The sequence below is a fragment of the Candida tropicalis genome, assembly GCF_000006335.3.
Source record: "Candida tropicalis MYA-3404 genomic scaffold supercont3.5, whole genome shotgun sequence".
NCBI lineage: Eukaryota > Fungi > Ascomycota > Pichiomycetes > Serinales > Debaryomycetaceae > Candida > Candida tropicalis.
This window is the reverse complement of record NW_003020057.1, coordinates 816564-842254: the sequence shown is the minus strand read 5'-3', so window position 1 is coordinate 842254 and position 25691 is coordinate 816564. Positions and strand designations below refer to the sequence as shown.

At 33.1% G+C, this 25691-nt stretch overlaps 10 protein-coding genes across 10 annotated transcripts; 3 read left to right on the top strand and 7 right to left on the bottom strand. All coding sequences in view use genetic code 12, as the record gives it.

The window, feature by feature from the left end:
• Positions 1-95: 95 nt before the first annotated feature.
• On the bottom strand, positions 96-749 carry SFT2 (Sft2p; the record flags this gene model as incomplete). Its single annotated transcript, XM_002549722.1, has 1 exon — positions 96-749. The coding sequence occupies one exon, from the start codon at positions 747-749 to the stop codon at positions 96-98; it is 654 nt and encodes a 217-aa protein (XP_002549768.1).
• Positions 750-984: 235 nt separating this feature from the next.
• AGP3 (Agp3p) lies at positions 985-2547 on the bottom strand (the record flags this gene model as incomplete). The annotated part of the gene is made up of 1 exon (XM_002549721.1): positions 985-2547. The coding sequence occupies one exon, from the start codon at positions 2545-2547 to the stop codon at positions 985-987; it is 1563 nt and encodes a 520-aa protein (XP_002549767.1).
• A 1348-nt stretch (positions 2548-3895) lies between these two features.
• On the bottom strand, positions 3896-4426 carry CTRG_04063 (uncharacterized protein; the record flags this gene model as incomplete). The annotated part of the gene is made up of 1 exon (XM_002549720.1): positions 3896-4426. The coding sequence occupies one exon, from the start codon at positions 4424-4426 to the stop codon at positions 3896-3898; it is 531 nt and encodes a 176-aa protein (XP_002549766.1).
• Positions 4427-8171: 3745 nt separating this feature from the next.
• Positions 8172-9710, top strand: VPS23 (ubiquitin-binding ESCRT-I subunit protein; the record flags this gene model as incomplete). The annotated part of the gene is made up of 1 exon (XM_002549719.1): positions 8172-9710. One exon carries the CDS (start codon positions 8172-8174, stop codon positions 9708-9710), a length of 1539 nt encoding a protein of 512 aa, XP_002549765.1.
• Positions 9711-11415: 1705 nt separating this feature from the next.
• Positions 11416-13125, top strand: VAC8 (protein anchor; the record flags this gene model as incomplete). Its single annotated transcript, XM_002549718.1, has 1 exon — positions 11416-13125. The coding sequence occupies one exon, from the start codon at positions 11416-11418 to the stop codon at positions 13123-13125; it is 1710 nt and encodes a 569-aa protein (XP_002549764.1).
• Positions 13126-13344: 219 nt separating this feature from the next.
• On the bottom strand, positions 13345-14763 carry CTRG_04060 (uncharacterized protein; the record flags this gene model as incomplete). The annotated part of the gene is made up of 1 exon (XM_002549717.1): positions 13345-14763. The coding sequence occupies one exon, from the start codon at positions 14761-14763 to the stop codon at positions 13345-13347; it is 1419 nt and encodes a 472-aa protein (XP_002549763.1).
• A 228-nt stretch (positions 14764-14991) lies between these two features.
• Positions 14992-16020, bottom strand: CTRG_04059 (Mrp/NBP35 family ATP-binding protein; the record flags this gene model as incomplete). Its single annotated transcript, XM_002549716.1, has 1 exon — positions 14992-16020. The coding sequence occupies one exon, from the start codon at positions 16018-16020 to the stop codon at positions 14992-14994; it is 1029 nt and encodes a 342-aa protein (XP_002549762.1).
• A 424-nt stretch (positions 16021-16444) lies between these two features.
• Positions 16445-20509, bottom strand: CTRG_04058 (nucleocytoplasmic transporter; the record flags this gene model as incomplete). The annotated part of the gene is made up of 1 exon (XM_002549715.1): positions 16445-20509. The coding sequence occupies one exon, from the start codon at positions 20507-20509 to the stop codon at positions 16445-16447; it is 4065 nt and encodes a 1354-aa protein (XP_002549761.1).
• A 444-nt stretch (positions 20510-20953) lies between these two features.
• On the bottom strand, positions 20954-22510 carry EDC3 (Edc3p; the record flags this gene model as incomplete). Its single annotated transcript, XM_002549714.1, has 1 exon — positions 20954-22510. One exon carries the CDS (start codon positions 22508-22510, stop codon positions 20954-20956), a length of 1557 nt encoding a protein of 518 aa, XP_002549760.1.
• A 931-nt stretch (positions 22511-23441) lies between these two features.
• On the top strand, positions 23442-25655 carry CTRG_04056 (anaphase promoting complex subunit 5; the record flags this gene model as incomplete). Its single annotated transcript, XM_002549713.1, has 1 exon — positions 23442-25655. The coding sequence occupies one exon, from the start codon at positions 23442-23444 to the stop codon at positions 25653-25655; it is 2214 nt and encodes a 737-aa protein (XP_002549759.1).
• Positions 25656-25691: the final 36 nt, after the last annotated feature.

Genomic DNA, 25691 nt, shown 5'->3' with positions numbered 1-25691 from the left:
CATATTTATGAATGTTGTGTAATTATAAAAGGTACATATACATAGTATAAATAAATAAATGTCAGAAATGGAAACCAAGCCAGTGATGGATTTTTCTATAAGATCACACCACCCACTAGTCCACCGACATAACCAACAATATAGCTTGTGAAAAATGTCAATGTAGTTGCACCAAAAGGAAAGTAGCTAATTGAATAGTACAATACTGCCAATATTTCAATGATACTAGTAAACACAGTTAATATACTGCTCTTTATAATACATGCGGAATAAATAGTCAACAACACAGATGAGAAAAACACCACAGTGAATACTATTCTATCTCTAGAAAGTAAATGACACGCATAGTTGTATGGCCCTTGTAATACCCCAAATGAAACCACAAACAATACCGATCCTCCTGTCCATAATAATCCAAACTTTCGTGGTCTCAACGCTAATACAGGAAACATGAAGAAACACAATACAAAACATAACACTGATGCTCCTAGACAACATCCAAATCCAACTAATCTTTCGAACCTAGTTAAATTGAACCATCCAGGTTCCAGTACAGTGTTGCTTGTTGCGCCTATCTCTTGTACGGATGTAGGCAATCTACTGTATAAATCATTTGCTCCGGTCTTGAAATAGTCGGTCCATTCTGCAAGTACCGGTCTGCTATTTGGTTGTGTGGTTTGGTTTCTGGCTGATCTATCATTCCAGTTTCTAAACAGTTGTCTAAATACGTTTTCTGATTCTGTTGACATGTTTATTTGATTACAGGTCGATCAAAAAGAAAATTCAATTACGTTTCTAAAAACTGTGATCAATCCAAAGAGACAAGACAGAGAGAAAAAAAATTATATTCAGATAAACACCAAAAAAAAAAAAAAAAACATCAGGACGTGAGTCGTGCATGCGTCGGTTTTTTGTATTGTCGTTTTAACGTGTTCTACTTTAATTTATGTTATTGAAACTAAGCCTACATTTAAATCAAGCAATTTATATAATCCATTTGCTGGAACCTTTTTGGTCTTTCTCTACATCTTCTCTTCTACCTTTGTCTAAATCAACCTCACTCAATTTGACCCATGTGGTTTTATTCCAAAACTTGAACCAGAGAAATAAAACACCAAAGAATGGCAATAATATATAAGCATCTACCCAGTTTCCAGCATCGAATGGTTTGAAATAGGACCAACCTTGAATCAATGCCAAAAGAATGTTTAAAACCAATCCAAGGATTGGTAAATATGGATACCACAACCCTTTATAAGGCAATTCATCTAAAGAACGTCCTTGTACCTTTAATGCTCTTCTGAATCGCAAATGATAAAACATAATGTTACCCCAAACAATAAAAACAGCAACACCAGAAAGATTGACAATGTATTGATATGCATTAGCTGCACCTGTACTTTGATTCATCATCGAAATCAATCCCAAAGTACTTGTCAATATCACCGCAGGATATGGAACCCCTTGCTTGTTGACCCTCTTGAAGAAACGCGGAGCAGCACCTTCATGAGCCAAATTCACAATAGCTCTAGATCCAGTGTAAATCGATGAACTAATGGCAGAAATACAAATGACAATAATAAAAGCATTGATTAAATGAGCACCACCTTCCCAACCAGCTCTTTGAATTGCAATAGTCATTGGTGACTTTAAGGTTTTGCTACCACTAGACAAAGCTTCGTCATTGTATGGGACTGTCATACCATAAGCAATTGCAGCACCAATATAAACAATTAAAATTCTCCAAAAAGTCTGGCGAATAGCTGTTGGCATGGCTTTCAGTGGATTTTTAGATTCTGATGCAGCAAGAGCAGTCACTTCACATCCAGAGTAAAAAGTACTTGCAAATGTTAAAGTTTCAACAAATGACTTGAACCCATTCGAGCTAGCAAATGCTCCCGGATCATTCCAATAATGAAACCCAAAAGCAGGTGTCCCACTAATTCCACCAGAAACATATACAATGGAGAAAATATAAAATGCCACGAATCCAAGAATTTTGGTGAGTGCTAACCAGAATTCAAACTCACCCCAAACACCTACACCCAAGAACTGGAATGCAGTGAAAAATGCCCATAACATCAAGATATATCCATATAAAGGAACTTGTGGGCCCCAAAACTGAAGAATAGATGCAGTTGAATTATATTCATTTGCTAAAACAGCAACCCAAATAATGACGTAATTCCATCCAACGGCGCTCCCCCATGCATAATCAACAAATTTAGCACCTAATGTCGAAAATGTACCACCTGTTGGGTACATGGTTACTAGTTCACCAAGACTTTGCATCATACAAAAGGCCAAGATACCAACCACTCCAAAACCAAGAAGTAAAGCCGCGGGTCCTGATTTCAAAGCAAGCCCAGCACCAACGGCCAAACCTGGACCAATTATACCTGCCAATGCAATTAAACTTAGATGACGGTCCTTAAGACTATGTTTTAATCCAGTAGTTGTGTCATATGATATAGATTCTTTTTCGTCAAGATTTGCAGAAGCAGATGCTGATTCTACCCATTCTAACAGTTTTGATGAATCAACCATGTTATTATAAAATCAACAGAGCGGGAAAGTGAAAAAAAAAAAAAATTAAAAGTGAAAATAATTTGTAATTAAAAATTTGAAAAAAGATTACCATCGACTCTTCATCATGTAAAAAGAGGGATTAGTTTGCTATATTTATATTTTAAGTTATCTTTAAGAGAACCCCCAAGAAAATTAAAATAAAAACGATAGAGAAGAGAAGAGCTGAAATTTTTGGGAACGGCAACTAAATTACGTCACGTGCGGAAAACTGTGGATCCACTGATGTTTTTGCCTTGTATTATGATTTTGTGGCTAATTCGTCATAATTAATTTAAGAATGAAATATTTCATTTATTATCATCGTATTGGGATTTAGAGTTACGTTGATTAAATTTGAATAAGTGGGGACTTTTGGTCAAACCAATAGTTTTGCGATTTTAATCTTGTTGGCCAGTTTTCAATAAAAACTAATTTTAGCCAAATCACAGTATTCGGTGAAATCACTTGTTTCTTAATTTTACTCTGTTTAACCAAATTTTCATAAATGGTACGTTTTTCCAAATCATACTATTCGGTGAAATCACTGGTTTAGCGATTTTTATCTTGTTGGCCAAATTTCTATAAATGACAGTTTTGGTTAAATAATCGTATTTGGCCAAATTCATGTGTAATTGTGGTTTTACCGTTTTGTCTTGGGATTACATCCCTGAAACCACCATCGTTTGAAAGATAAGGTAAATTAACGTCAATATAAATCGATTTCAATGCATTTCCTAATGATATAGCATCAACCGTAGCCAAATCTTACTTTGGTGAATATGGAACACCTTTTTTTATCAGGAATTATGATTTGTATAAATTTATCAATAAATGTTTTATCGAGTCAGCTGAAAATGGTATTGTTATGTTATTCATATGTTTACCATCACATTAAGAGTTTTGGATATTGAAAATTCACAGTATTGGTGTATGTAGTGTTCCTAATGGATTCACTATGATCTTAATTGATTTATTTCCGTAATTTTCATTTTGATTCAGGCACGAAAATTGACTTGAACCTCATTTTACCATACAAAAAGTAACAACTGTTATAATTTTGATAAGTTAGATTAAATAGAAGTGAATAATGGTAGAAATCACTATAATCAAGGATCTTATATAATAATTAATTAAATAACGAAGATTTCCTACTTAAAATTATGATCAGATTAAACTTTTATATTGAGTGAATCGGGTTAGTAAATTTGATATGTTGCGAGTATACCTCATATTTTTGTAATGATACAGAAAAAATGAAAGCATTTTAGACACTCTTGAACATTTCCTTTTGACGTATATTTTATAATCCATTTGAATATAGTGGGAATCAATCAAGATATTCAATTTGACACAATTCTGAATAAGGAAAGACGCATAACAGTAGATTATATTCATCAATTTGATGGCGGTAACTTATAAATCTACATTCCAAAAATAAATATATATGTATATTCGAATATTCCATCCTTGAAACCATATTTTTGAATGTCACTTTTTGTTGTACATTTATATGTTCCAGTGATTGCGCCATATATCTGTGTGTCACAGTGTTCCATCCATTAAACCATTGATTTGTATGTTCCTGATTTGGTGCGCATTTGTATGTGCAAATTTTCCCTCCATATATCCGTATATTCGAATATTCCGTCCATATATCCATAGATTTATATGTTCCAAATTTGTAGAATATTTGGATGTTCCAGAAAAAAGTAGCATTTATATCTCTGTTTTCTATGGTCGTCACAGTGCGACATGCAAATGTTCCACGATTTGTAACATTTGTCACTGTTAGTACGATTTTTGCAATTTTGAAAATGGTATATGATTTGGAGTGAAAAATTATGCTATATAAGTTCATTCTGAATCAATTGGATAAATATTGGTGTAGTTATCTATCAATCTTACTCTTGGAATTTCAAACAATCTTTTTTTTATCGGGAATTATAATTTTTCTAAATAAGTCAGTAATTGCACTATCCAGACCGTTCAAATTACAGTCATTTGAATATTAATGTAAATAGTATTCCATTCATATGATTATTAGTTTATATTTCTTATTTTTAGGGTATCTAGTATTCCCAAAGGGGTTCATCAGGATCTCAAGTGGTTTATTCCCGTGAAATTCAAATCGGTTCACACACGAAAAAATCTTCAAAAATGACATGAATCTCTTTTCCCCATACAAAATGTAATAAATGGAATGATTTCAGTTGTATTTGAAGGAAACATGTTACATTTTAGGTATTATGCGTTCAACACGTTTATATAATAAAAAGAATTACATAATAGATTGTCCTGGTAAGTATTAAAAGTGGTAGAAATGGAACAGAAGCCAAATTATAGATTATTTATTTCATTCTTTCTGATATTTGAATTCTTTTTTTTCTTCAGATTCTTTCGTACGAACCATGGACCTAAATTCAAGAAGTTTCCCCACTTGCATGTCAAGAATAGGCTGAACATAACTAATAGCCAATTTAAATATGCAAATATTTGTAATGCTGATTCATTTCAAACCATCTACTACTAATACTTTATTCAAAAGGTAAATTTTTTCTTCCAAATCTACCTACAGTCCACCCCTTTGGAGAATGAAGTACATACTGGATTTTTATTACCGTACAGTATAGTTTCATTAATTGCCGCTGATGTATATTTGTTACTATTTTATATATAAAGATAGTCTATAAGAGCATTCATAGTATTCCACTATATTGTTTATCAATATTATTGTCTAACAAAAATATGATGAAAGCTGTTACCAGTCAATTGATGTTGTTGCAAGATTTTGGAAAAATAGGTGTATTTGTAAAGTTGCGGAAAACTTTTAGAAATAGCCAAAATTGAGAAACACCAATGTTCTTTTTAGTTTGTTGAAAACTTCATTAAGTTGCTGAAAAGCGGCAACATTATAAGGTTGCCCAAAGGTTGCCAAAAGGTGGAAAATAAGAAACTTCATTAATTTTATGGCAATTTCCAAAAATGCGACGACAGGAAATTAATTTTCTTATTTTGCAAACCAAAGCAATTTCATGAAGTTGCATATGTTTCGCTAGATCTATCAATTATAGCTCGATTCTAGTCATTTTGGCAGCATGATATTATCTGTATCAGTGTTTAAAACTGTCACACTAACTTTTGAGCCAATACAGTTAAAACTGGTGGAGTTATCTATCAAACCTTACTCTTCAAAAATCAAAGTATCTTTTTTTCTTCGGGAATTATAATTTTCCCAAATAAGTCAATAATTATGATATCCAGACCGCTGAAACTGTGTTCATTAGAATATTAATATACATATTGACACATATATACTATCTTTATATTCTATTTAAGGTTTTTAGACCATATAGTGTTTCCAAAGGGGTCCATCAGGATCTCAAGTGGTTTATTCCCATGATTTTAATTTTGGTTCACACACGAAAAAATTCCAAAAATCACTTGAATCTCTTCTCCCCATACAAAATTCAACTGATGGTATATTTTCAGTTGTACTAGAGTGATATCATCAATTTATTGTCACTTGAATCTATTGTGACGGTCATAAAAGGTGAATGTATTCTTCTTGTAAAGTTTAAATACCCTTAAAGGTATTAATAGTGTTAAACTTGTACATTTGTATCATTAAATCATTTTCATGATTTATTTCAATTTTTTTGAATTCTACATTTTTTTCGCGGTAATTGTCAACTGAAATTATAAAATTATCGACCCGTTTACGTCGAGAGATAAATTTCCAAGGAACATCCCTTGGAATTTTTACAATCGACACCGTAAATAAGCAAATTATTAATTACAAATATCAAACATACATATATTGTTTTTATAACTACTGCAAAATATTAAGACTGTTATTTAGAATCTACAACACTTGGAGTTAATTATTTCTTGTTATTAAAGTGTCTATATTTTCATTAATTCTAACTAAACCGTGCATTCTAATATATTTGTCACGTGATTTAACTTTGTTGTTGGTTAACCGTGATTTAACTATGCTTTCTATGAACCAGAAAATAAGTCTAATTGAGTCCATAGTGGTGAATTGGTGCTAACTCAATCATTGCAGCCTACACCCATTAATTCCCTACCAGATTCAATAACTCTTAACCAAGAATAACTTGAACGACAAGACACCAATGAAAGCAAGCACAAATTTAAAGCCTAAGATTCAGGTAATGGAACAAGAAAGGAAGATTAGTATTTACATGTACCTCGATTAATACTATGTTTCATTTTTAACTGATTTAGAGGAAAGCATCATTGTCGGTCTTTTAACGACAGTAAGTACTAAATTCAATTCATTTGTTTAAGTAGGATGACTTTCAAGTGGATTATTAGCAATGGTGGTGGTTATTCAAACATTTGGAAAGTTGTCTTTAATTATTAAAGAGAAATGTGTCATGGTTGTTGCTGGTAAAATTCCCCTGATGGTAATCATATTAAACGAAATTTCTTTGTTTATCTTATCAATTTAATCTGCCCATAACTGTTCATCATATTTCTGTAAATATAAAATTCATTATTGTTCTACGTATTTGCAAGATATTATTTGATTAATTAAAAGTATGCAAGGCTATACGAGGTGTCCAATATGAATGAAAAGTAAAATATACCACTTAGACTACTGATATTGTTTACTATATACTAGAGTGAGCTTATATTTGGTCAAATGAAGTCAAAGAGATACATGTCTCTAATACTTTTATGGTGGTCTTTTTCCTAATGGAGTACTACAATTTTATTAGTGGACTGTATATAAACACGACCAACACGAGACGGGAAAATGTTCATTATCTACCAATGCAAACAACCAATCCATATGGTGGGAGTAAATGAGATAATCTCTTTGATAAGTTCTATTTCAGATGGATAAAACAAATGGATGTGTATATTTTTGTAATTTTTCAATCTAACCAGTATATAAATTTTCTTATCTCGTAGTACAAATTTCTCTCTAATACTATAATCCTTAATCCCTTGGAGTATGATCAACTAGGTCCGACGCTTTGCTTTATTTCAGATTGTGATTAGATATAACGATTTCTTTATTCATATTCAATATGAATTATTCAACCTCTGGTCTTAAATCTGATCTTCTTGGTGCTTCTAATGGATGCAATTGAGCCAAGTAGGTGATAGCCCACATCAAGTAACACATCGACAATGCTAATATAACAGATGATCTAAACACAGTTCTATTTTCTTTTGGTGCAAATACCCAAGCCAAACATGATAAGGCAACAACTACTACTAAAACGGCTACTACTGTATATCTATAGTCATTAGTTAGTATTACTCACGAATCCTTTTAGAAGAAAAGCACACGTGATTCGTGTACATTATACATTGTAATAAATAAAAACATACCCACTCATAGTTTTAACAATTAAATAAACAATTAGTTGGAAAGAACAAATCTATGAAGTTGTTGATTAATTAAACCAAGGTGATGTAATTTTAGTTGATTTTTTTTTTTCCGTTGGTGGTATTATCTGACTGGTAATCAATTTTCTTTTTTTTTTTTTGTCAGTTTTTCTTTATAGTGTACACTAACATTGAGACTATAGGAAACAACACACCATTGGATTCAAATATCATTTAATATGTCTGATCCTATCCCACAACTGGTATCCAATTGGTTGTTTAACGTTATTCAACCGTTATATGACAACAAACAAATAGTCTACACCCATGTCTACCAATTTCTACAAGTTCATTTAAAAAAGAATCTTAACTTTAAGGTCAGAACTCGTGTCTACACCTCAAGTGGATCGGGGCAATCCAATTTACTAATAAATCTATTTGGTACTATTGCCATTAACAATGAAATATCTGTTCCGGTAGAGATTTGGGTACCTACATCATACCCATTTGTTGATCAAGCTGGGAATGGGACACCATTGGTGTACATAGTTCCAGATCATAATAGAAACTGGTACCTCAGGCCAAGCAATAACGTCGACACACAAGGAATGTTTTATCACCCTTACATGTCTAGTTGGTATAAAGAGTGTAAAAAGGTGAACCAAAGTTCTTTGAATAGATATAACTTAGTGGAACTACTTAATGTGGTGTATCAAAGTGTAACAACAAATTGTCCAATAGTTTCCGAGCAACCGATCCCAAGCAATTTACCACCAAAACCAGCAAAGATAGCTATCAATTCACCAGATGCAACGCCAGCACCTATCCTTCCTTCTGTGCCTACACAATCACCAGTGCTGATGTCTTTCTCGGGTGAGAATCAAAATCAACCAGGTCGTCTACAACCAGAGACAACAGGACCTCCGTTGCCAGCCAAACCTCCGAAATTACAATCTCCACCACTGCAAAATTATAGTAATACCCCGTTGAAATATCAATCTCCGTTGCCGTTACCAGATGAAAGAAACAATATGCAGATCCCATTCTCATATCCAGTGGACCGTACGTCTTCGCCACTCCACCCTACTGGATTTGACAAGCCGCCATCTCGTACAGAGGATAAATGTGACGTGATTCTTCAAAATAGATCAACTGTGTCACCATCAACGACAATTCAAGCGCCTGTGGACTTGATGGATAATGAGAATAGTGTTACTTCTACGGGCAACTTACAGAGGAAGCAAATGTTAGATCAATTGGCAATTAATATAAACAAGTGTCTTGTTGATGACGAGATAAATCAAGACATCAGAGGAACAAATGAAAATATTATGAAGATTGAAGCGTTGTATAATCAGTTGGATCATCATCTTCAACAAGCTCAAGGAAACTCAAGAAACTTGGATGATCATATCAACTATCTTTCTACACAGTTGACCAATTTAACTAACCTAAACAGAGATTTATCTCAATTAGATGAAAAGAATAGTCATGATAAAAGCAATGTATCGATAAATCCTTTGACGACAATTTCACTTGATGACTTGATTATCCCAGATCTGCCATTGACAAAACAACTATATGAAATAACACTGGAAATTAAAGCTATCAAAGATACAATAAATTTGATTACCGGGAGCTTTCACAACCAACAGGAAACTATAAATGACGATAGATTTGATACATGTGTGAAAATGGTTAGAAACATGGGTAGAGATTTATTCTGGTTGGAATTGACAAAGGAAGAAATTTCAAAAAAGATAATGAATTTATCCTGATAAATTTGATACTGTCGTAAAAGTCCAAACTATTATAGATAATATATTGTTTATAGTTTATTACAAATCAAGTATAATATTCTCATAATGGAAGCTACCTAACAGGAATGGCTTACCCTGACATCGTTCTCTCTAAATCTCTGCTGGTAATATTACTGGTATCATCAACGTACTAGTCATAATCACTACTGTTTATTGAGGATTCACATATCATATACTCAATTAATATCAATAGCGTTGCTTTATTTTATTGAGAATTTTAGACAATTTTTGAAATAAAACCATAATAAAAATCCATTTCAACAATAGCAAGCGCTACCAAATGTAATCTTAAGTTAATGTTGTGTTTAGAAACCATAAAAGGATGAAATACCACCCATAATGGATATCAGTCAGTAAACAACTATAGTTACGAAGGAACTACGTTACTACCACCGAATATTTCTCTGCCTTGCACTTTCAAAACGCGTCAATTGATATGCAACCTCCGGTCAATTGTCATGTAACAGAATAAAAAAAATTTATAAGAGTAATTGAAGTAGTTAAGAAATACCTACCATCTCTGTAGAACTTAATGAGTTGGTTTTTATGGGAATGAAAATTCATTTCGTAGGTAAAATCAATAAAAATTTACAGATATCACGTGACATTATTTTATGGGTGGATGTTAAATGTAATACGATAAAACACCAGCAGTGCTGTTTTCAATTACTAGTAATAAGAGCTCGAAGGGGTTAGTGTTACTTACTAACTACTAAAGACAGGTATTGACAAGATCCTTATCTATTGTTCTTGGATACCTTTCTACTGACGTACATATTTCTTCCATTGTATACCATACAATAGTTTACAACATAGAAGAATATAACATTCTTAATCTTTAACACCTCTAAGAATAACCCAAGATACTTTGTCTCAACCATACCAATCATCCGTCTGTTATGATGATATATACGGTCGTCAATTTAAGAGGAGAAACTATTGGATTAAGTTTGTGTTATTTTCCCTTGTTTAGCGCATTGGTCATTTTATTTTTTCATTCTTTGGGTTAAAATTTTACACACGCATCACAATATCACGTGACCCAATAACCTGTGCTTTTCTCATTTACACGAAGATTTACGCAACAGGCAGACAGACAGACAGACAACAGAGACAACAGACAACAGAGGAAACAACAAAAACAAAAACCAAAAAAAATTTATTCGGTGTCGCTCTCTAATTCAATTTTCTAAGAATAAAAAAAAAAAAAAAGTAAAATTACTACACTCGCCTTTCCTTGTTACTTTTCCTCAAACAATCTGCCAATCTATAAACCAATCAACCAATCGTCTAACCAACCAACCAACCAATCATCACATACTTGACTTAATTCATTTTACATTACAACATCAGTCAAGTTTCATAATCCAATTTCAGTTTTTTATCGTTTATCTATTTGTTGGTATAATCTGAGTTGTGTCATTTCTTTTTTTTTTTCCTTTGCCTTTCCCTTATCAACTCGTTCATTCAACCAACAGCAACCCAGTCAATTTCATTTTTCGACAGAGATTGTTTTATCATCAACTTCCCTCATTTGTCCAATCAGTATTTGACAGATCTATTTATTATAATCTAAGTGAATTTAAAACTCCGTTCATTTAATCCTATCTATCTCGTTTCATTATAACTCACCACTTTTAAACGAGCATATCATTTATATACCATGGGTTCTTGTTGCAGTTGTTTAGGAAACCGCGGAGGCGATGGAAGTCAAACTCAATTGTTACTTGCCGAGAATGAAAGAGAAGCCATTTCAGCATTGTTGCAATACTTGGAAAACCGTTCTGATGTTGACTTCTTTAGTAATGGTCCATTGCGTGCTTTGAGTACTTTGGTTTACTCGGAAAATATCGACCTACAAAGAAGTGCGGCATTGGCATTTGCTGAAATTACCGAAAAGGATGTTAGAGAAGTCAATAGAGATGTCTTGGAACCAATTTTAATTTTATTACAACTGACTGATTCTGAAGTTCAACGTGCCGCATGTGGCGCTTTGGGCAATTTGGCCGTTAATACTGAAAACAAAATCTTGATTGTCGAAATGGGTGGTTTAGAACCTTTGATTAGACAAATGATGTCAACCAATATTGAAGTCCAATGTAATGCCGTTGGTTGTATAACCAACTTGGCCACTCAAGATGACAATAAATCAAAGATTGCCAAAAGTGGAGCTTTAATTCCATTGACGAAATTGGCCAAGTCTAAAGATATTAGAGTACAAAGAAACGCGACTGGTGCATTATTGAATATGACACATTCTGGTGAAAACAGACAAGAGTTGGTAAATGCCGGCGCTGTTCCAGTTTTGGTATCATTGTTATCCAATGACGATGCCGATGTTCAATATTACTGTACAACCGCGCTTTCGAATATTGCTGTTGATGAAGTTAATAGAAAGAAATTGGCAAGCACTGAACCTAAATTAGTGAGTCAATTGGTTCATTTAATGGATTCCCCATCCCCTCGTGTTCAATGTCAAGCTACTTTGGCATTGAGAAATTTGGCTTCTGATTCGGGTTATCAAGTTGAAATTGTCCGTGCCGGTGGCTTGCCACATTTGGTGCAATTGTTGACTTGTAACCACCAACCTTTGGTGTTGGCTGCTGTTGCTTGTATAAGAAACATTTCCATTCATCCATTGAATGAAGCATTGATTATTGAAGCAGGCTTCTTGAAACCATTAGTTGGATTATTAGATTACACCGAGTCGGAAGAAATTCAATGCCATGCGGTTTCAACATTAAGAAATTTGGCTGCTTCATCAGAAAAGAATAGAACTGCTTTATTAGCTGCTGGTGCAGTCGATAAATGTAAAGAATTGGTATTGAAAGTGCCTCTTACAGTCCAACTGGAAATTTCTGCTTGTTTTGCAATTTTGGCATTGGCTGATGATTTGAAACCAAAATTATATGAAAGCCATATCATCGATGTATTGATTCCTTTAACTTTCAGCGAGAATGGTGAAGTTTGTGGTAATTCTGCTGCTGCTTTGGCTAATTTGTGTTCACGTGTTTCCAACGACCACAAGCAATACATTTTAAACAACTGGTCACAACCAAATGAAGGTATTTATGGATTCCTTATTAGATTTTTAGAAAGTGGTAGTCCAACTTTTGAGCATATTGCTTTGTGGACAATCTTGCAATTATTGGAATCTAATAATAATGAAATCAATTCTCTAATCAAAGAAAATGAAACTATTTTAGCTGGCATTAAGAATTTAAGTGCATCTCAACAACAAATTCAACAATCACAAATTAGTCAAGGAAATAACGAGAATGGTGATAATAATAACAATAACGATGATCAATTCGAAGATCCAAAAGTTGAACTATTTAATTTGACTCAACAAATTTTGCAAATTTTGGGATAAGTGTCTTCAAGTTGAATGTGTCAACGGTCTGTTAATTTATTATTATAATTGTTCCTTTTCTTGTTATTCATTTTGTTTGTTTGTACGAATTATATATAATACATAAAGTTTCGATGTTTTTTTTTTTTCTATTTTTGATTGTTTAGTTATATAGGAGTTGGTTTAAGTGTATCTTTAACAAAAGACTCATATGAGTATTACTAAAATCCTATAAATAATCTAGTTTGGTACTAATTGTTTTGATTCTTCTTGTCGTTTAGAATTATCCTCTATATCAGACACTTTCAAATTGTCCAATTTGGTCAACAAATCCTTATCAATTTCATTCTGCTCTTGAATACCTTCTTTACTTTGCTTCTCCTTTGTAGTTTCTTGTTTCTTCATTTCATTTGTCATATTTTGTAATTCAGTTTCAATTTCATCATCATCATATTCTTCAACTCCATGACCAACACCTAATGCTTGACTTATTTCATCTTCCTGTGCAATGGCCTCATCAATATCCAATTTCACATAATCTATATCTTCCAAACTGACTTTATCATTTAAATTTTTCAATATTCTAGAACTTGAAACTAATTGTTGATATACTTCATGATTTAAATTTGAATCATTAATCTTAATCAAAATAGTATTTAGTTCATCCCATAATTTATTTGAAGTTTCTAATGATTTAACTAATGATAATTTTTGTAATTTCAATTGTTTCAATTTACGTAATTGATCTGATTTTGAAGGTAGATCTAATACTGTTTTTGGATTAATTTGAGATATCTGAGTTTCAAGTTGATTTATTCTATTGTTGAGTTGAGACAATGTCAGTTGAATATTAATGATTCCAATATCATCAGTAGTTAATTCTAAACCTGAATCAAATTTAATATATACAATCTCTGAATCTTTTAATTTCTTGATACTACATGCCGATTTATCTCTTGACCAATATAATAAAAGAATACCAAAATCGATACTTGTTAAGTATGGAAATTTATGTATCAATTTTTCAAGTAAACTCAGATTAGAAAATAATTTTGATGAATAAGCATTACCTTCTTTCTTGATAATATCCTGAGTAATATAATTCAATACTTCATCTCCATATTTAACCAACAGATTCCAATAAATTAATCTATCATTCTTCAAACTACCATTTTTATTAACTATGGAATAATTTTGTCCAATAATCGCATCAACACTCCATTTTACCCATGATTTAACAGATAAATAATCCAATATTGAATTACCAGAATTATTATTCATTATATCAAAATATGATCCTTTACTAGATTGATAAACGGAATTTGGTATAAACACCTTTGTATGGATTAATTCATTAAGTATATTACCTAAATTTTGAGGATATCCATAAATAGGAATAGTTAAAAAATCATTCAATCCAGTAGTATCTAAAGATATTATTGATTTAGGTAGAATTGATTTGGAAGTAGTTAATTTAATTAGTAATGATTTCCAAGCATTTATATTTGCTTCATATCCTATTTGATTTAACGTTTTATTATGTTCGAAATTGGAATAAAGCGATGATAATCTAGATTGTTTGAAATCAGGAACGGTCCTTATAAACTTCTCAAAATCTTCATGTTCATGTTCCTCATCAATATCATTAGAGTTTGTCATTTTTGTAGTTCCAAAAGAAGGAAAACTGTTGATCCCTTATCAATCGTGAGTTTTCTTTCTGATTTGTATTTTTTTTTTCGTTTTTTCTACGATTGTCGTGATATCAGCTTTTGTCAATCAATTCACAACTACAAAATCCACGTCATTGATATTGACATTCACTTCGTCTATATCTCTCTCTCTATATATGCTTCTTTTCATTAAAATAAATAAACTAAATACTGCTATTTAATCAATGCTCAACTTCTGTAGGTTCAGGGTCAATTCTACCTCATCTCTCAATGCATCCACAACGTCCAAGATTGCCGTGGCAGCTGGAGAATCAGGATAATCATCAAAGAAACATTCACCTGAATCACAAGCTTTGCCAATTCTTGGATCCAAAGGTACTGATCCCAAAAATTTAATTCCCAATTCTTCACACAATTGTTTACCACCACCAGTAGTTGCTTTGAAAATTTGAGATTCTCCTTTACAGTTGGGACATACAAATCCAGACATATTTTCAACTAACCCCAAAATTTTTATTCCAGCTTTTTTACAGAAATCAATTTCTTTTCGAACATCCAATAATGCAACTTCTTGAGGTGTTGTTACTATTAAAGCACCATCAATACCAACTTCTTTCATATATGTAGTTACTGATAAATGTTCATCAGAAGTTCCAGGAGGGGTATCAACTACTAAATAATCCAATCTTTCTCCCCAATTAACATCTTTTAAAAAATTCTTAATCAAACCATTCTTCTTTGCACCTCTCCAAATAATAGCTACATCAGGATCAGGCAACATAAATGAAATACTCATTAATCCTAAATTATCCGCCACATAAACTGGTTCCCAACCTGAATTTGATTGATGAACAGATTCATTTTCACTAGCTCCTAACATTCTAGGTAATGAAGGTCCACAAATATCTAAATCCATTGCTCCTACTTCTAAATCTTCATCAGCTGCAATCGCCCAACTTAACATTGATGTAAATGTGGATTTTCCAACTCCTCCTTTCCCACTCAATACAAGAATTTTATGTTTAATATTAGATAATCGTTGAGTAATTATTTCAAGATCAGGATCAGGTCCTTTAAGTGCCAGTGATGAACATATTTCTTGATTAGCACATCCTTTACATGCATCTCCTTGTCCAGCATTAATAGATTCTGGTCCTGGACAATGTTCTGGCTCTGGTGCTGCTAGTTTTGAATTTTCTATTTCAGTGGTACTATTACTCGCCGTTGTTGTTTGACTTGGTGACATTTATTCTGTAGTTGTTATGATAAGTTGATGAGTAAAGAAATTCTACAACGATTCTTGTAGATTATCATTTCATTTCTTTTTTTTTTTTTTTTTTCTTCTTGTTGTTGATGTTGCCGCTTAGTTAGATTAGTAATCACGCTTATCGCACACAATTGTCCGAAGATCATCAACAAAAATATTAGCCCATTATCAGACTGTTTAACTTAGAGATGAAGTATTTTGGAAGCTAATAGAAACATTAAAATGTGATAGTAGAGTCATTTATTGTCAAACCACATAACCCAATGAGACAACCAATGGCTCACTTCGACAAAACCACGCGATTAACTATAACTGTAATATATTCTTTTAAAATTAACATTAATATTTATAATTACAAGTTTTAAGTTTCTTATGTATTAACTATATGAAAGATCATTACACTCTAATTAGACAATCTGAGTTCAAAATACCTCTTATCAACAGTGCCCAATGGTAATTCCAAGACTTTGGATTTAGACGAAGCATCAAATTTTATGTTCTCAAGTGTTAAATTACCAACTTTTTTGGAAATCAAATTAGCAGCCACTTTTTGATCAAAAGATTCAGTTTTAACAAATGGTAAATATGAAAGTAAAAACTCTAAATCCTCAAAGCAATCTTTGTCGTTCTTGCTCAATACAGATAAATATTTCTCAAAGATACCTGCGCCTTTATTCCAATCAGGTATAATTAACCCGTTTGATGGAAATTGCTTAAGAATCTTCAATAAGTGACTCTTATCTTCATTTGAATTTGAAAGAACTGTGGCTGGACCTAATTGATCAACAATTGTAGCATGTGCCTTTTCCCATAATTCAACCTCAAGGAATGCTTCACACTCACCCCAATAGTCCTTTTCCTTATTCTTTTGTAAAGCAACTGCTTCGTAAATGATAACCCTAGGAAGTTTTAATACAGAAAGGACATATTGTTCTTTATCAACCGATGTGCTCTTGATAAACTGGATCTTAGAAACAACCAAGTCTCTTATGGCTTCTTTAGCTTCTTCATCGTTTGTCAAAGTAGCAAAAGTAAGTACACCTTCTTTCCAGTAATCATTTGATGCCAAGTATTTACCAAATTCTTTTGTTATATCGTCGTAAGTAAAACCAGTTGCTAGAATCTTTAACACAAACCATTTTAACTTTGTATTTAAGCAAGTAGATTTTATCGAGGACAAGCTCACACCATCAATGTATAATGTGAAAATATCTGTAATAGGACTTTCATGTGGTAGGCTGTCTTTAAACTCAGTGATCAAAGTCTTAATATCCTTGAAATCACCATAGAATAGCTTCAATGCCAATCCAAGATTCCATGACAAACCATCAATAATCTGTTCAAATTCGCCAGCCAACAATTGATAGATTTTGACAATTGCTTTTGGAATTCTATTGATGGTATTACGGGTAGTCCAACTATCCAATTGATTTTTGGCAATAGATCTTACCACCACATCGTTAGCATCGGAAAGGGTAACAACAACAGATAAATGATTGCAATTAGCATCAATTGCTGCTTGGATAGCCTTAGTTAAATCTCCAGCGCACAAGTAGATGAATACAGTCTCCAAAGGATCAGATTTATTTTCCACCAATAATTTTTCGACATCAGAACAATTAAAGTTTCTTAACCAATCACCGAATACTCCTTTCCTAGTCTTTTCAACCAAAGCTGCAGTAACATTTGGATCCGTGGAATTGTCAACTTGCACATCGTCAAATAATGCAGATGCCAAAGTGACAATATCATTCTCTTCTTTCTCTTGACCAGGTGTAACCAAATCTTTAAATTGAAATCCAATAGTATCCTTCAACATTGGATAAGAATTATCTCTGTTGGTAACTTTTGATTGTGATAACAATGTACCAAAAACAGTAGGTATATTATCATTGAAAATATCCTCAGATTCATCCATATCATCTATTGGTGAAAGTTGCTTTGTCGGAGTTGAAACATTCATACTTTTTTGGTTGAAATCAGAAAACAAAATATCGTCGATTTTTTGAATACTCAAGGGGTCATTCTTTGTTTTTGGTTTAGTGACAAATGGAGCTAACGCAGAAGTCATCTGATTAGCTAATTCCAACTGAAGTAACCAATCATCTGAAGTTGGCAAATTTGGACGAATTTGGATAGAATCAAACACAACCTCGTTGGTAACGTGAGGCTCGTAAACTTTTTCACTAACCACTTCATTCAAATCAAGATCCGGAGGTAAAACATTGGTCATTTGATGAATATATTCAGCAACTCGAGGAACAGGTGTTGGTTCTTTATCAGATTCTATTGTTATATCACTAATTTGTTCACTTAATTCATCAGTGCTTTGCTCAGAGCGGTATTTGATCAATTGCTTACTGATTTCATCGGAAACCAAACGACGTTTGATTGACAAAGGATCATCTGATGGTTCAATGGTATAAGTCCATCCACCAGGAACAATCTTGTTTTGTTCATTGAGTTTTTGTTTCTTGAGTTCCAGTTGTATTTTATCATTTTCATATAATCTGGAATATTCAGCGGATGCTTCTAATTCTTGAACATCTTGCTTTCTCTTCATTGCCAATAAATCCTTCAGGTCGGCGTCTTCTTCATCAATCAACCCCCATATACTGAAATGCTTAACTTTAAACACCCAAACACATGTTATTGGATCGTAGGTAATAAATTCCATACCAATTTGCTTCTTCAAATAATTAATATGGTCATCAAGGGTCATATTTGGTTTTGGTTTAACACCTTCAAGTGTAATTGTTGCTGGAACATTCAATCCGAACCCCATGGCCGGTTTGTTTGTGTCTTCGCTATATGCTAAAATAAACTTTGAATTGATTTTAATAACTGACCCAAAAAGTTCTTTCTCCAATGGTATTCCTTTCTTTTGAGCATCCAAATACACTTGTGACAAATCAACTGGATAATTGTAAGCAATTTGTCCACAGCCAACCCTTCCAATAATAAAGTTATCCAAGCTTGACAATTGGTCAATATTCATTTCTGAGAGCTGCTTGATTGTTGGGGTGGACCAGTAACCATCATGCAATTCATCTAAATTACTAGAATCATCTTGTTTAACTTCGTTTTCATTAGCTGATGTCTTTTCCACAATTCTGGTAGCAGTGGCTGAAGCAGAGTCTTCAAATGTTTTGCCAGCTTTGTATGAATATCTAGAAAATGCCTTATTCAAAGCAACATCTCCTTCATCTTCCAACTCATCATCACTTTCTTCTTCTTGACTGTCATATCTCTCGGTTAACAATTTATCTGCTGATAATGACTGAGTAATAACTTTTCTTCTCTTTGCATTGAACACTTTATTAACATTAATCATATGATACTTCATTGGTTTGGTTTTAATAATCAATCTTTTCATACTTCCAATTCTTCTTGCATCGACAGCTCTATATGATGGCTTAGTAATTGTCTTTGGAGTAATTACAGAAGAGCTATTAGATGATGATGATGATGCAGCTGCAGCAGATAACATAATTCTTTTTTGTTGTGGTTTTAATTCGTCATTACTGGTGAATAAACCTTTTAACGATTCAAAAGAAGCAGCAGCATTTCCATTACGGATAAGTCTGAAAGTTTGGCCCAATTTACTCAACAATGAAGATTTTGGCTTATGAGTTTCTGGCTTTTCCAAATAGGAGAATCTTCTCTTCTTTTCATTAGACCCCTTCATCATATCAGGGAAAACAGATGTGGTGACAGACTCTGGCATATTGGCGCTTGATGCTTGTAAATTTGAAAGAACTTGGGAATAACTGTAAGGATTACTATTGTTAACAGTTAATTGAAGCGAAGGAGCTTGGTTCTGTTGAGCTCCAAATAATCCACCGGAATTGGATGAGCCGCCAAAAAGACCACCAGATGTTGGTTGTTGTTGTTGTTGAGTGGATGTAGATCCACCAAATAATCCAGTACTTCCTTGATTTGAAGAATTTCCAAAAAGTCCTCCAGTAGTAGTGGCTGGTTTTGAGCCAAATAAACCTGTTGATGTGCTTGAAGAAGCAGCACCTGTTTGACTATTTCCAAATAAACCTGTATTTCCAGTGCTGGTGGTAGTATTTGAACTGCCAAATAAACCTGTACTACCAGTATTTGTAGTATTTGAATTACCAAATAAACCTGTACTACCAGTACTTGTAGCACCAGTATTATTATTAGTTGCAGTTGCGGAATTTCCAAATAAACCAGTATTGCCAGTTGAAGTATTTCCAAAAAGACCACCACTACCACTACAAGCTGTAGATGCTGCAGTAGTGTTATTCAGATTTCCAAATAATCCACCTGGTTTTGATGCTGTGTTTCCAAATAACAGTTGATTTGTATTTGGAGCTGCAGTAGTTGAAGATGATAATGGACCACCAACAGATGCTCGTCGTCCAAATCCTGTTGATGCACCCCAATTGTTGGTAGTAGCGCTGGTGTTATTATTATTTGATCCAAAGGAAAATGACATGATACTAATAAATTGTCGATTTCAATTGGTTTAATCAATTATTTGTTGTCAATCACCAGGTATAGATATGCTATATTATGAAAATGGCGATGATGGTTGTTTACTTCTTTTGTTTTGAGAAAATTTTCGATTTCAATTTTTTTTTTCTTTCTTCTGTTCGATGAAACTGGGTGCGCAATGAATTGTACGTAATGTTTGCTTGTCTAATAGTTTTGTCCAATATACACATAGTATGAATGATGAATGATGAATGAACACCGTTAATTAGAATTATAAATATCTAAGTAGAGCTAACGCCTGTTGACGATCAATAATAATATCCACATGGACAACAGAGTAAGCACTAAAAATTATAACTTATATTTTACATGGAGTCAGAATAGTATCTGCTTCCTTCTACATTACATATAATATACACATAAGACCTAATATCTACACTCTTTTCTAAGATGAAACTTCTAGTTTCAAACTGGCTTCTGCACTGAACCAGAATTTATCAAACTTACGTAAGTTACCTTTGTTACTGTAGACTTTGTTTGGAATACCAATATCCACCACATAATGGATAACTTCATCATCTGTTGAACTCATATTTCCATTCTTATAAGCTAGTATAATACCAGATAATGGTAATCCCATTGAAATACACCACCTACAGTTTAATTTCAATGAATCATCCAGTAAAGTTCCCGATCCACCATCAATACCAGATGGGATATCTAGCGACATTATCTTATTTTGTTGTTGAGGTTCATTACACCATTTCATCAATTTTCGTAAAGTAACTTGATCTTCTTCTTGGTAGAACACATCTTCCAAATGATCATCATATCCTTGCAAAGCATCTATTATCACTTCCACTGGTGTGTCCAATTGGTTATTAACAATGTCCAAAAGTTCAAGAACATTTCCAATTACAACTTTACCGCCAGCTGATTCAAACAACTTCCATTGTTGTTGTAAATCCGAATCAACTTCTTCGGTGTTAATCATAAATGCTAGTACTCGAACCCCATGGTTTGTTAAATGTCGTCCAGTAGCAAAAGCCCTGCTTCCTCCTCGACTACTACCTATAAGCAACAATACCAAAGGTGGCAAGTTATGATTCTTTTTATTGCTTAGTCTTGAAGCACCCCCTAATACAGATTCCATGATCAACTGACTCAAATTAATAGCACAAACTTCAGCCATCATTGCTGGGGTTATACCATAGGTATCAGTAGATAATCTTTCAATTTCCAATAATTGAACTGGAGAAGCTGACGGAACAGTGGCCAAGTTAACTGGATTAATCAATTTCAAATTTTGATTCTGTTGTTCTTTGTATGAACTTTGATGAATCACTGGAGTACCCGCTTTACTATTAGCAGCAGTACCAATATTATCCCAATTATCTACTCTATTTTGTTCCAAAACCATTTCATTGTTATCATATTTCTCCTTCTTAGTCTTGTTTACATTTTCGATCTTATTGTGACCCACTAACCTATCATTAATGCTGGTATGGTCTCTCTTTTGGAAATCAGCAAATACAGACTTCTTATCAAACATTGCCAAATTAGCTTGGAAATCAAAATCATTCAGACTTTTTATTTCTTGAATATCACTTGAATCATCCCAATCTGGTTGTTCAGAACCACCAGTGTACGGTGCTGTCTGTTGTGGTTTTGGATTTCTCAATTTCGGAGTATTAGGCCGAGGTGTGTTTGGTTTGGAAGCAAATAAAATCGCATCATCAACAAGACCTTCATTTCTTGACTTTTGTTTTCTCTTGGATTGCTGTTGTTGCTGTTGTTTAAAATCAGAAGGTAATTTAATAACTTTCAAATCAGCAATTTCAGTACTACTAATGTTAAAACTTGGTACTACTTTTCTTGGTTGAACAGAATGAATTGCATTGGAAAGAATAATTTGTTGTCCATCCACATGGGAAATCAAACCACTAGATCTAGTACCATCTTTCAATGTTAAATCAACAGTGTAATTAAGAAATTCAGTCATGATTTGAAATGTCTCTGGTTCTAAAACAATTGAAATTCCAACAAAAAGAAAGAAAAAAGAAAATTAGAAAAGCAAGATGGTATTAATATGGGTGAAACAGTCTTCAAATTAATTGATCCAACAACACTGAATGAATGTATCAAGAGGAAAAAAATTGAATGTAAGAGAAAACCCAAAAATTGGTAGACGAAGAATTTTTTTTTTTTTTTCATCGAGGTAGAAATCATGAACAACTGCACACGACCGCGAATTGGTAGCCGTGAACCACATGAAACCATGATATTTGACCACCTAATCAAAGGCGAAAGTGGTGACATTAGCAATGGTTAAATTTGATATAATACATCAGGATTACAAAGCAGGTAGATGGTTAACGACTGCTGGTTTCAACTATGTATATCACGTGTATTCCCAAGTGTACTTTGCAGTGTTTTTAGCAAAAAAGTTGAGTTGGTAAGGTCAATAATAACGAATTCATTCTTTATTACATTAGATTAAAAAAAAAGCTAACAATGTCAATATATCTGAGTAAACCACAGACTCACTTTAGTAGAACGCTATCTTGCCTATGGTAGAAATAATCAAAAAGACACTATTTACATGCTATCCATCTCTAAAACTACTAAAAGTAATTCCCATAATCACCGGAAACATTGCTCAGATGATAAGATTACCTGGAATTAAAGTTAATTTCGATTATCATTACGCTTGTTGATAATTTTCAATTGCATGTTCGATATCATCATTGTCGTGTGCTACAAACATGAGCGAATCGATCGACAAACACTTTTGTCATTCTCAGACAGACAGACACCGAAAAAAAAAATAAAGGGTAAACAAAAACAAGCGTGTTTTACCACTTGAACCATACGAGTCTATGATCAACTTCATTCAACACCACCCATATATTTGAATATACCAATAACTTAGAATGGTGAAAAATGAAATCAAGCTATTGCTTACGGAAGATTTGTCCCCTTACAAGTTATCATTATTGATATTAATACAATTATACTTGAACAACAAATTACCTGTTCCTCAATTAATCCTTCTAACCCAATTGATCGAAAAGAAACAGGTATTAGCAATACCTGGAGCATCACCTGGCGTAATCATTCATAGTTTAAAGGACTTGTGTGACATTATAAAGGATGAAAAAACAGAGCGAATCTTACTAGATGTTGTATGGAACGTCAGATCAGTGGAAGATTTGGAAAATGATCATATCAATCAATTAATGAAATGCGTTAAACTGGGAATAATCACAGTTAATTCATCTTCTCCGGAAGCCACGAAAATTGTTTCTTCAAAATCCCTATTTGGTTCGTTTGTTCTTAAAATATGTACCGCATTTGCAACATTGAAATTTGATGAAAGTCAATTATTATTTCAAGCGTTTTCTGAGTTTAGAGAATCAACACGGCAGATATATATTAATCAAGGAGGAATTATTAGTGACAGCATATCTGATCCCGATTTTGAACTATTTAATCATTTGAATAACAATTTGAAAGAAATTGGTGTGATAAATACGACATCAAAAATCATTCCTGTTCCTCGATATGACTTGCAACAATTGCTAGACAATCAGATTACTTTGTTAGAAAGCTATGGAACACCAACACCTCAATATTTGAAAGATATTATGCTATTAATGACATCTCCCAATTCAAATGTTGGACGAATACAGAATATTAATTTCAACAACTTACCTTCATATCATTACCTTCGATATTTAGAATGTCTACAAGAATCTGACTACAATGGGGCGTTTGATGCATTACACCAATATTTCGACTATATGGTATCGAACAATTCCAAGTATTTTTATCATTTTGCCTTAATTTCACGTGCAGCGCTACACCAATATTTCGGAGAAGATGATAAGGCAATGGATGCTATTGAAGAAGCAATATCTGTTGCCCGTGAAAACAAAGATAATTCCACCTTGACGTATATTTTATCATGGTTATTCAATTTTATGAAGAACAAACCGGAATTATGGAATCGTCAGACTTTTTACAACAATAATAACGAAACACAAGTTCTTGACTTTCTTATTAAAAAATCCAAACAAGTATCACCACTGCTTTATTCGATGAGTTATAATTTTGAAACTTTGCAAATCATGCATAATGGTGGGAAGAGCTATATGAATAGCTTGATTAAATCCATGTTCATTGCTATAAACGATGCTAGACCTACATTTATAAAATCAGCCGAACTTGCAGCCACAGTATGGAGTCGTATTGGTGAACCAGCATTGAGTGAGGTTTATAGTATGATTGCTATGGAACTTACCGATAAAGCAACAGATAAAGTCAGTCTTTCTATTCGTATGAGTTTTTTGAAATTTTTAAGTGGAGATGTTGACTTGGCGTACAATAAGTTGGAAAATTTGAAAAAAGAAGTTACCGATCATTCAATGTATAATTCAATCCACAAACGATGTCTCATGATGTCAATAAGATTGAACCTTCAAAAGGGAAGATACAATATCTGTAAAAACATCATTAATGTATTGTTGGATAATGCTTTTAAGGATACAGAATTAAGAAATGAATTGTTGATGTTGCAAGTTGAAGTTGAAACGTGTTTAGAAAACTATAGTCATGCTTTATGCTTGCTTTCTAAGATACAACTGAACGATGTATATTTGGCAATTAGAGTGGCCCTATTGAAATGCAACATTTTTATCAGGTCAGGCAACCATTATCGTGTTTTCTCGTTGTTGACACAACAAATACAGTTATCCAAACGATGCGGGTTTGGATATATCTACACCGAAGCTGTTCTATTATTTTGGGAAGTATTGAATTCAGTTGGTGCACTTTCTGATGCTCTAAAATTAAGTGAAGAAGTAATGCCCCACGTACAACGATTAAACAATCGAGAACTTATCTCGAGAGCATATTATGAATTGGCTCGTAGTTATAAAGATCAATCAACTGCATTACTGTATACTCAACTTGCAATATCAGGATTTGAAAAATGTTCAAATTTTATTTTATTGGAAAAATCATTAAAGTTGCAAATCAATTTGGCAGTTATTCATAATGAACCAGAAATTGCTCAAAAAACCAATAATGTACTTGCAATAGTTCAACAAAAGTTACAGAAAGAAACCAGAAAAGGTTATATATGATAAGCAAAATGTGAAAAAAAAAAATGAAATCGTATA